General features: G+C 35.3%; 1 protein-coding gene across 18 annotated transcripts in view; it reads left to right on the top strand.

Moving 5' to 3' along the window:
• Positions 1-10,930, top strand: part of Ccdc15 (coiled-coil domain containing 15) — a 63,577-nt gene extending 52,647 nt beyond the window's left edge. For 15 of the 18 annotated variants that reach the window (XM_046432716.2, XM_046432715.2, XM_046432714.2 and 12 more), the window contains 3 exons: positions 8,443-8,619; positions 8,943-9,091; positions 10,172-10,930. In XM_046432716.2, the coding sequence (XP_046288672.1) occupies positions 8,443-8,619; positions 8,943-9,091; positions 10,172-10,293 (448 nt within the window). In that variant the 3' untranslated portion in view covers positions 10,294-10,930. Of the gene's footprint in view, positions 1-8,442; positions 8,620-8,942; positions 9,092-10,171 lie in introns of those variants that run through there. The other 3 variants (XR_009225760.1, XR_009225759.1, XR_009225758.1) reach the window with 1 other exon arrangement.
• Positions 10,931-12,485: the final 1,555 nt, after the last annotated feature.

The following is a 12,485-nucleotide window of genomic DNA, read 5'->3' as shown; positions in this document are numbered from 1 at the left end:
ATTCTAAGCCCTTTGCATTTCCACGTGAATTTAATAATCAGATCAGTGTTTCAAATTCCACAAGAAAATCTTCTTGGTTAATTGGGATTGTGTTCAATCTCAAGGGGAAATTTTAATATTGATTTTATAACAATATTGAGTCTTCCACCCCATGATCAGGCATATCTCTCCGTTTATATAACTCTTTAATTTTCCTCAGCAATGTTTTTTAGTTTTCCATGTATAGGTAATTCATGTCTTTTGTCAGATCTATCCCTAAGTATTACATATTTTTGATCTATTTTAAATGGTACTGTTTTAAAATTTCACGTTATGATAGTTGGTACTATGTAGAAATGCACAATTGACTTTTGGATATTAATCTTGGGCCCTGTGACCTTACTAAAGTTATTTATAAATTCCTCTTGATTTTTACATAGCTATCAACTTCAATTAAAGACTGTTTTACCTCTGTCTTTAAATTGGATGTATTTTATTTCTTCTTTCTTGCCAGAATGCACTGGCTACAACTTTCAGTACAATGTTGAACAGAATCTATGAGAATAGACAGTCCCTGATCTTGGAGAGGAAGCATTTAGTCTTTCATCATTAAGTATGACATTCGCTGTGGATTTTCAATAAATGCTCTTTATCAAACTAAGGAAGTTCCCTTCTCTTCCTAGTTTTTTAAGAAATGGGTGTTGGAGATAGACATGGGGGCACGTACTTGTAATTCCAGCGATTCAGGTGACTGAGGCAGGAGAATCGCAAGTTTCAGGACAGCCTCAGCAACTTAGTGAGGCCCTAAGCAACTTAGCAATGTCCTGTCTCAAAATAAAAGATAAAAAGCATTGGGGATGTAACTCAATGGTAAAATGTCCCTGGATTCAATCCCTCATACAAAAACAAAGAGAAAAGGTTGTTGGATTTTGTAAAATTCTTTTTCTGTTGAGATAATTGTAGTTTTTCTTTTTGTATTTTGTTAATATGTTGAATTACGCTTTTTGACTTTTGAATGTGAAACCAACTCTATTCCTGGAGTTTATCCTACTTGGTAATAATATATTATCCTTTTAATATGTTGTTTGATTTTATTTCCTAAAATTTTGTTTAGGATTTTTTTGCCTTTTTAAATTTTTTTTACTTGTTTTAATTATATATGACAGTAGAATGTACTTTGACACATCATACATAAATGGCGTATAACTTCTCATTCGTTTGGTTGTACACAATGTAGAATCACACTGGTTGTGTAGTCATATATGAACATAGAATTTTTACATCTATGATTTGAGAGATATTAGCTGGTACTTTTTCTTTCTTTCTTTTTTAAAAAAATATTTATTTAGTTGTAGAGGAACACACAGTATCTTTGTTTTCATGTGGTGCTGAGTGAGGATCCCAGTGAGGATTAAACCCTTTGCTTTACCACTGAGCTAAAGCCCCAACCCCAGTACTTTACTTTGTTCAATATCTTTGTCATGTTTTGGCTTCAGGGTAATTCTAGCCTTATAGAATGATTTGGGAATTATTATCTCCAATTTTATTGAAAGACTTTATATACAATTGGTATTAATTTTTGCTTAAGTATTTAGTAGAATTTGCCAGTAAATCCATCTGGTTCTGGACTTCTCATTGTCCAGAAAAATTCTTAGCTATATTTTCAATAGTCATGAATATAGGGCTATTTGTGTTACTAGTTTTTTTCTTAAGTGAGCTTTTAAGTATTTTGTGTCTTCCAAATAATTTGTCATTTCATCTAAATTGACAAATTTAATATCATAAAATGTCCTTAGTCTTCTTTTAATATTCATAGAATTTGAAGTAATATCAACTCATTTTTTATATTAATAATTTTTATCCTTCCATAGTCCAACTAACTCAAGATTTATAAATTTTATTAATTTATAATTTATAATTTTATTAATCTTATTATAATGTTTTTTTGGGTTTTGATAATCATACTAGCAAACACCACGCCTACCTGTATAGGTTTGGAATATCTGTAGGCCTTAAACTAAAAAATACTCTGGCAGTTCCTCTTGATAGTTTTTTTGTTTTGTTTTGTTTTGTTTTGTTTTGTTTTTGATAGTTATCAGGCATTTCTGCCTAAGAATCTCTTTTGTAGCCTCCAGTCTTACTTCTTAGGGGCTAACACAAGGTATATACCTTAAGTTACATTTAACTATTATTATTTTTAAATGCCCCAAAATGGCTGTGTTTTGGTTTTAACTGTTTTTGCTAGGTGTTTAAGATGAAGTAGTCAAACTGACTTTTGTTTCTGTCTATTGTTAATAGTCAGCTGAGTTTCCAGGGGAGTCATTCCTGGGGGAACTTTAGAGCAGCTTCTTAGTTCTGCTAGTGCCATTTGCGCTAGAATGGGTCCAGGTCTTGCTTGACCATGTGACTTCCCTTGGAAACATCAGGGATGTCTCCCTTCTCTAATGACCTTCCTCTTTATAGCAAATGTACTGATGGCTTTCTGTTCTCCAAGGATCCCATTAGTCTCCCTGATCAGGAGGTTATGTGGCCCAAAAATGCAAAGCTCTTTAGAGAATTCCTCTCTTCCCTAGATTCAGACTGACTCCGAGGGCAAGAGCCAAATATTGATTTTCTTGGCCCTTTTAATTTAACTTTAATTTTTAAGTCTTGATCTTAAACATCTAGCAAATCAGTCTCACTAGTCTTAAATTAAGTACTGGGCTTTAATGTCTCTCTATCCTGTAGGTGATGACTTATTATCTTAAATTAACCCAGGTTGTGTGTTCTTAAAGCAATACCTCTGTAAATATTAACATGCAATCTTTAGACCGTTTATAAGAAAACTACAAAATAAAATTAACAAGAGTAAAAACATATTTAGTTCATGTAATAGCTACCTTGAATTTTGGCTGAGTTATACATTATATCCTCTGTTTGATATCCTAGTAATCTTGACAAAAAACAACTTTTGAACACAAGTTTAAATAAACTGAAATCTGGCCTACTTCTTTCGTAGTCATTCTTACATGTAGTAAGATGGGACACAGAGCCTTATCTCAGGTAAGGCGGGGCTCTTCATAAATCTTAAATGCTCTAATTCTGAAGCTGATCTTTGCTTCTTAAATATCATTTTACAAAGGTTACATAAATTGTTTGAGGTCACATGAATATTAGCTAACACAATATGATATCACATTTAAAACATGAATTAAAGAAAGGCTGAAGCTTTTAACCTTCTGTGGAAAAGTAGCAAAGTACTTTTGTGTTTTACAATATTAACCTTTACATAGATTAGGCTCTCATTAACTTAAAAAAACATATAAATTGTACCTCAGTGTAAAAAGTAACATAAAACTTTATATATCTTATTGATAACAGGTCCAGTTATAGAACATTAAATGATATAAGTACATCTCCAATATGTTTTTCTTTTAAGCCTAAAATTACCATACAACTTTAGAACACCAGTTTGATACAACGCTCTTTTAAAGCTTCTCCCTTACAGACTTGTATACCTGGAATATATGAGCACATTAATAGCACCACAATTACATTGATGTTTTTATATTAACGGAGTTTAGCTTTTAAAGAAATGACAGTACAATGCTCTAAAATAACAGTTCTTGTTTACCCAGCTGTTTAATTTCTTTAAGATTACTTGCTCTAGAAAAAAGAAACAAAACTTAACTTTTGGGCCTTTGTATATAGAAATCTTCTATAAACTTTTGTATATAAAATCATGTCTGTTTACCATTTCATGAAAACACAATGTCTAAGTATATAGAACCTGTTGCGACTTTAAATTTCAATAATCTTTTCAGTGATGACAAAGCAACTTTAAACCTTTTTTCTTATTTACCAACCTATGAAAACATCAATAACGTTACCCAGTGCAATTCAAGGAGTTAAGAGTACTCGATGGTATATTTAACATTTAGCATTTTAACCTTGTAAATCAATCAGATATCTAACAAAATTACTCATAAATGAATAATCCCATGTCAAATCTACTTTTACTTATTTTATCAAAATATCAGACAAGTGTATTGAACAGTTTTTTAGCCATTTTTTCCTTGTTGAAGGAAAGTCCTAGAACCAAGGCATATCAGGAATTTCATAGACATCAACATTTTATTAATTTTTTTTTGAACACCTAGAAAAACTTGTAAGCTTAATTTTAAAGACATTTTATTTTTATCTGTTCACCCAATTTAAATCGAACTGTTTAAATCACGTGAATTAAGATATTTGGATCCATTTTTTTAAAAATTTTATGATCATTCCTTATATATCTGCCAATTTTCATATCATGTACATGATATATGGACATACGCACATCCAGACATATAACACATAACACAAGTGTGCACACATAACACAATAGTAAAGGCCTTGTAGCTTTTCACAGGTGAAATCTCCATTGCAATGTTTAAAAACTCCACAGTTGAATAAAAATAGAACTTATCAGAAAAACATTAACCTAAGTCTGTAGTATCAAAATCATGAGCTCAAAAAAAAAAAAAAAAACAGAATCTAAGAAAAAGCAAGAGTCCTGGAAAAAATGACTGGCCAGTAATTAGTATATAGCATACAATTTACTTTTTGGTTTAGTCTAGTTTAGTCTAGTTTGAGTTCAGGTAAAAGACACTTTTTTTTTTTCCCCTTGGGCCTCAGATCAGTCTCCTACTGAGCTTGCAGGCTTCTTCCATTTGCATTTCAATTTAAGTCTTGGCTGAGGTCTGGAAGGAGCAGGGGAAACTGCTATTCTGAGGGGAAACCTCATGCCTAAGGCATTTTAACCATTTTTAGTCCGTAATTAGACAGGTTTGGATGTTGAAAACTATGATACCTTATTTTCTACCATGCACTCCTTATTATTTTATCTCTGACAACCCAACTGTTAACTGCAATGCTTCAAAAACCCATTCAGATACCAGATTGTTAGTAAAACATCATCTTTTAGACACATTTACATTTGTAGGTAGCCCATTCAGCCAAGATCATTACCAAGAAACAATTTATAATATCAATACATTATTGCCCATGTCTTAAAGGGCCAGAAACAGATACAAACAAAGACAAAATGACAGACAGAAAGGAGCTCCAGACTATGGCTGATAGATAGGAACCTTTAAAACAGACTAGATAAGAGAAAAATCTCCCCAAGTTTCCAACTCCCATTTAATTATGACTCCTATACCAGTGGCACCATAGATGTTCTCACAGAGGGGCAATCAGAAGTGTAAAATCAAGGATCTCGGTGTGGCGACATTACTGCATTTAGTATCCCCCTTTTTTTAAGTAGACAGAGGTGGAGTAATCCTTACAGTGCAAGAAAGGAAGGTGGGAGTTCCCCGAAGCAAAAGGGGCTTTGGCAGCTGCTGGGAGTCCCTCAGTCCTTCCTTTTATTTACAGGATTAGCTCCTCTGGTTTGGTTCAACCCCAGGTACACTCGCATATCTCTTAACTTTCCAGTAGTCAGCTCTCAAAAAGTTCATCTTACATCCTCAGCATGCAGTTGTTTGGAGTGCTAGGCTTCCCCAAGAAAGCGGAGCGGGGGCTCCTCTAGAGTCCCCCCTGGGGTGTCAAAATTTGTAACTGAAAGTTTGGTTCCTGCCCTCAAGCCAATTAATGCCAATTTAATAATGAGGACAGGATTTTGAGAAAAAGAAAAAGGGAGATTTATTGCTTTGCTAACAAAGGAGAAACACAGGGGACTCCATCCCAAAGGTTGTGACTCTCTTGATCTGGAGGGACAAGGGAGTTTTAAAGGAGTTTCACTTGTTAATTTGGAAGATATACAGTTCTTAGATCCCCAGCAGGCATTTCCCTCTGCAGTGGGTGTACTCAAGGCAGCCAACTAGGGGAAGAAAAGAAAACATTGCTTCCCTAATCCCGCTTAACAAAAGGGGTTAAAGTTTATCAAAGTTCTTTAAAACACAACTCAAAGGGGTGTAAGAGGTGAGAACAGGAAATTGACATTTTGATTTACAGGGAAGCTAGAGAAGCATACTAGGGACATTTTTAGGCTAAAATTTGGGTAAAGTTACCTCCACACATCTAAAGTAGATCAGAACTCGGGACACTGCATCAGTCCAAAGTAAAACAATGCCATTACACTTAACAGAGACACAGACAAAAAGCCAAAACACAGATTCCCTTTTCAGATTGCAGACAAATACGGAAGTAGGGTGCTGGCCACAAGCTAACTGTGGCGGGAGCAACTCGCCTTCCCCTAAAATCAGAGGAACAGATTTGGGGATTCTATATCCCCCTCTGATTGAGTTGGAATACTCTCTGATGGGGGCCTTGGATGTCTTCCAGTAGCCCCAGCTGGCAACCCTATAGCAAGTCTGCCAAGGCCAGTTGCCAGCCCAGAATACAGATTCTATGGGCCGTAGTCAGAACAAAGCAGACAACAGACACACCAATAATAAGACTCACGGGTGTTAGACTCTGGTTTGGAGGTCCTGGGGTCTGGGAGATCCCAGATGAGCCCCCAGATGTAATACCACATTTATGGTACCCCAGTAGACCTCCAGGAGCTGAATCCTATGCAATCACACAAGAGTCTTTATTGCAAGCTTGAGCCTGGACTCACAATCATTTCCGACGCAGCAGTCCCGGGAGTGGGTCCCCGTCCTTTGTTCAGGTTTTGGGGGATACTCTAAGCATCACACAGCAAATCATTCCACACCGTGGGAAAATCAAACAACAACTCTGACATTGATTAACACATTCACTGACAGGAACAAGTTGGGTAAGGGTGATTGCTTAGTTCAAGAGGTGGATACATTTGAACTGTTTGGTTTAAGCCACAAGGGGTATATGTGCTAAACTACATGGTTTCCTAACATGTTGTCAATCACCGAAACAACTGGGAAGGTCCCCTGGCATTTCAGGTATTTTCCCTGTCTCACGCTGATTGGTGGTTGCTAGGGGGTTGCTATGGGTCACGGTCAGGCATTAGGCCCCATTCTTTGGTCTTTCCAGGAACTAGCATAACTGAGTCAGGGACACCTGGCCGCACAGATCTCTTCTGTTATTTACAGAGAAACAACTCAGCAGGGTGGCTAGCGCCTGGGAGTGCTCTGTGGGTTTTTCCAAGGACAAGGGTCATGCCCCCTCCTCTGGACAGGCCTTGAGGTAGAAGCTGGCTTCTCAAAAATGGGATTCACATCAGTTTCTCACCTTTAACACATTGGGTCTATGGGGAACCTTCTAGATCCAGACAATAGCACTGGCTATCTTTTTATTCCTATAAAATTTCTTGAGTTTTGTTTTGAGAGGCAGTCAAAGTACTTTGAGGATTCATTTTTACAATTTGTTAAGTGGGTCTAAAGCAATACTCAGTCTAGGACTAAATATTATTGCCCATTATTGAATTAAGATCTTCCTGAATTATGAGTTTTTCAAGTCTGACTGGTAGGAAAAGGCATTGTGCAAACCCTAAGCACTGTTCTCTCTTATTGTTTTGAATGGTTATTTCCCTAGCCTCAGGTCATTTCCTCACATGCATGCACTAGCCAGTACTCTGCTATATATTAGGCGACTATCTCTGGGTTTCTCTGAGCAGCTCTGTCCCCTCTGGTATTTTGTCCGGAAGCCCTAGTTGTCTTTGTCTACATTCTGAGCTCCATCTTCTTAACTCAGGGAATTTACGAGGCTCCATTTGAATTCTCCTGTCTAGTACCACTGTATGGAAACTTTCAAGGCAGAAATGCCCGGCAGATGTCTAGAATCTTATAATTCATTGTTTCTTGTATTTGTCTGGTTTTCTCCCTCTCCCCATTCTTATATAACAAAATTTTCATGGTTACGCTATACTGATAATAGTAACATTCTCATGGACCATTCTTACAGAGCTTTCAACTTCAAAAAGACTTTACAAACGTATGTCATTTGATTTTCACAACTCAATGCAGTATTGATTTTTATTAACATGCATTAATTATACAAATTAATGGGTTTCACCATGACATTTCCATACATGCATATATTATGCGTTGATCATGTCCAATATCTCTCTACCCTTTCTCACCCTCACCTCTCTACACTCCCCCATCTCAGTTCCTAATAGTCACTCTTCTACTTTCAGGGCCTCTTTTTTGGTTTGTTTACTTTTTTGCTTTTTCAGTTTCTTTGGTCATTTAAGGTGGGAAGAGAAATCCAGTCCCTATTACTTCACTCTAACCAGAAGCAAAAGTCTTGTCTACTTGTAGTTTTAACTTGAGAGGTCTCTTGTGCTATAATTCTTACAGAAAATAATTTAATAATAGCCACTTTTCATTTCCCTTTGAAAAGCTGTGTATACCGATGACTGTAGGATAAACTCAAATCAGCAGTATCTTGAAGATACTGATTATTAAACTGATTTCCTGATTCTTGTTTCTGGGAGTTTCTTGAGTTATTCGGATGTGGAACCTAACTTTAAATAACAAATTTATGAAATTCCAAATTACATTATGATTTTATTCTCAGAATTAAGAAAAAGAAAGAGCAACAACGTTATGCTGAAGAGCAGAAGATCGTAAAAATGAACTTTAATGAAGAACCATGTTCAGGGGAAAAAATGAGTGATATGTTAGCCCAGTTACAACTTGAAGAACTGAAAGAAACTAGAGAAAAACAACAACAGAGAGAAAAAGAACACATAAGGTAATTTGAAAAGTTTTGCATGAAATTCTGATTTTAGAGGAGACTTAGTAGGAAGTTAGTTCTCTTTTTCATTAAAGAAAATGGACTGTGTTTTCTAATACTTGTCCCTATTTAGGGTACATAACTTCACTAAATATCTTAATTGGCTAATACCGCTTGTGAATAGCCATATAGTTTTCCTAGTGCTATTTCCCAGTACAACGATGAAGAATCAAGGTATAGAGATATGAAATAATTTTAACAGTTAAAGCTGGTTGTAAAATCAGGATTCATTCTTACTTTTTTCTCAGTAGTTCACCTTGCCTGATCATACTGTTTTATAGATATGTGGAAGCATTACGTGCCCAGGTCCAGGAGAAAATGCAGCTGTATAATATTACTTTACCTCCTTTGTGCTGTTGTGGTCCTAATTTTTGGGATGCTCATCCTGATACCTGTGCCAACAATTGTATTTTCTATAAAAACCACAGAGGTAAGTTTCTTAAAGGAATATTTAAATGGGGCCTAGTAGCAATTAGCAATTTAAAAAACCCAATAAAAGTAGTAATAGTAGTAATTTAATATTTATTGAAAACATTATAACACCTTTACAAAACAAAGGTGATGAAAATAATTATAGTGAGTTTTTATTTCTCTGTGAAGTTTATTATCTTCTTTCTCTCTGTCATGGTGGGGAAATATTTCCAGTTCATTCCACTGTAAAGGGACTTGGATTCCAGGTCCTTCTTTAACTGAAGACTATTAGAATTTGAATTTGTGTTTTATGTCCAAGTTAGGACTCTGTCCTGTTGAATTTCAGAAAATGATGAACGCTAACAAGAGTTCCTGTTAGATAAAGTGGCATCATTCCTGTAACAATAATGTTTCTGTTTCTTGTCTGTCCTTAAATATATTGATTTACATAGTAGAGAGATTATGTAGGTCTCACATAGGCACTAAAAAATATGCTAGTATTTGTAATACTAGTGTGTCTCATATGTGTGTTAAGAGCTTATTATCAAATCTGTTATATTTTCAAAAACAGATCTGATAATGCATTCCTATTCTGAAACCTCTAGGGCTCCTGTGACAGTAGAAAATGCATGGCGTATTTTGCATATTTTCTCTCTGGCCTCAGATCACACTCCTATTTACTATTTCCAATATTACGTATTTTTTATACCTTTTACATTGCATACACTCTTCTTTACTCCTGTTAATCCTTAAGACCATCTTAAGTGGTACAACCTCTGGAAATCTTTTCGATCCTCCCTAGAAAGTTATTCATTCTGTGATGACATTTTATATAAGCCACTGGTTTAGAAATATTACATTACTATTTAATTATTTTTGTGTTCATCTGCTCTTTTTTCTGTTCTCACCATGTATTAAATACTCAAAACATATTTAAATATTTTATTAATATGTATACATTATTAATGTTAATATTTACTCAGTGGAAAAAATTAATACTTACGAGACTCTGGGTAGAGAAGCAGTACTAAAAGAACAGGGAGTGGGAGAGTTGTTTAAAATTTGACTTTATTCACTGCTGTGCACACCTTTATTGTAGCATATCATCGGGCACTGCATTCAGTCATCAGTTCCTCTGATATCTCCGAGGGAAATTCAACTCTTCGAAGTGCCATTCATAATTTTGCTTCTGCACACAGACGGGCTTTGAAAAATCTGTAATATGAATTTGAAATCAGCTGAATCAACTGGTGGTATTTGAATCTTCATTTAAAATCAACCTTGAGAAATTGTTTAGGAAAAACCATTAAATTGTATCAGCTGAATTGTCTGGAAAGAAATAATATTCTGCATAATAACTGTCTCTATAATTAGATATGTGCCTTGGGACCAAGGTTGAAAGTTGACTTCTAAACTTGTCTCTTCTTTGGTGTGAGCCAGAGAAACTATTATTTTAAAAAATGATCAGACAAGGAAGGTCTCTTTGTTTACTCTGCTCTGATCAGAGCAGAGTCTTCGAGAGTGTGAGAAATCTTCGAGATTATCTTATTTATGATCTTTCAAAAAATGTATCTTTGAGTTTTGACAATATTGCAAATGTCTGAATGAGGCAGAAAAGAATGAAATGAGCATCTGAGCACCAGTGGCCATCTATACCATTGGCTTTTCTAGTTGTGTATAGCAAGTAGATATGAGAATAGTCTGAATTTTATGCACGTTTTCTTCTCAGAATTTTCTCTCTCCTAGTTTTTTGTTTTGAATTATTACCTCTTTCCCCATTCAGTGACAATGGACATGGGTGTTTTTTAGTTATATTTTGTATTACAAAAGAAGTCAAATAAACTATCTTTTGAATATCTTTTATGTGAAATAATTATGAGTGACATTTCAAAATGTGAATCTGAAGGCAAAGTAACTTCAATCCTGCCTTATTTTCCTATCTTTAGATATCTGGTAAATGATATGCCTAGGCAAACAAAGTAAAAATTGCCATAGTTGTTATGAATTTGTTATTTTTTCATACTATTTCTTGACACAAAATATGAGAATGTTTAATAATCTAAATTTAAAAAATTATTTTTCTTGCTTTCTCTTTTTTACAGTGCTGAAGAAATCCTTTTTATCTCTAAAAATGCCTGATCTTCTATCCAGGCCATTGAAAATAAGAGTCAAAATTATCTGAATGACAAGACTGACTGGTTATTTATTTAACAAGATTAATTATCCAGTTCAGTCAGAATCTTTGAAGTAATTATATACTTGATTCAGTCTTTTTTTTTTAAATGTTGTAGTTGTAGGTGGACATAATACCTTTATTTTTATTTATTTTTATGTGGTGTTGAGAATTGAACCCAGTGCCTTACCCATGTTAGGCACAACACCAGCCCCTTTTTTCCCTTTCTTTTGGAGTACTGGAGATTTAACCCAGGGGGACTCAACCAGACCTTTTTATTTTTTATTTTGAGACAGGATCTTGCTAAGTTGCTTAGGGCCTTGCTAAGTTTCTGAGGCTGGTTTCGAATTTATGATCATCTTGCCTTAGTCTCCCAAGCCACTGGGATTACAGTGCAGTTGCTTGCTTTGAGGTAGATTGTTGCCCCCGCTTTTTTCTGCTTGTCTGTTTTTCACAGCCTCATCTTCCCTCAGGGCCATCATTATATGGCAAGGGTCTGTTGTAGGGCCCCCTAAACTTTGCTGAATAGCTATCACAATAGGAAAAAAATGTAGCGATAAATTATACCCTTGTCTCACTTCAGCTTGCGCACATTTGCCATTATCTTGTCTCATATCTTAGGATCAGAAACAGCAGCAGCACTTATCCATGGGCTTGTATCAATCACAGCATTTCAGAACTTTTAGACTTCTCTCTTATTCAGGGTTAAACCTGAATATCTAAGAATCTAAGAGAGTGCGCAACACTTACCTACCAGGTAAGTGGCCTGCCGCTCACGCACCTAGCAGGAGGGGAGTGGCCTGTCACTCAGACTCAGTACTCCATGCACCTGTCCCCACATTACAGGTATGTGCAATTGAGCCTGGCTTGATTAAGCCTTTAACGGTTGTATTTTTTAGCAGCACTGTTGAAATATAATTCATATATCATACATAATTCACAAATTTAAAGTGTACTTCATTATTTTTTAGTGTATTCACAGGACTATACAACCACCACAGTATTAAATTTTAGAGCATTTGTATCACTTAAAAACCCCTGTGATTTTGCGATCCCATTTCTGGGTATATATCCAAAAGAATTAAAAGGAATATCTGAAACAGGTATTTGCACACCCATCTTAATAGTAGCATTATTCACAATAGCCAATAGGTAGAAGCAACCCAAGTGTCTATCAATGGATGAATGGATAAACAAAATGTGGCATCTAATTAATAACAGGCTTAAAAAGGAAGATCTT

Source organism: Marmota monax, unplaced genomic scaffold (genome assembly GCF_021218885.2).
Source record: "Marmota monax isolate L192 unplaced genomic scaffold, Marmota_monax_Labrador192_F-V1.1 WCK01_AAM20220418_F8-fsc00062, whole genome shotgun sequence".
NCBI classification, from domain to species: Eukaryota; Metazoa; Chordata; class Mammalia; order Rodentia; family Sciuridae; genus Marmota; species Marmota monax.
This window is presented reverse-complemented; position numbering and strand designations above follow the sequence as displayed.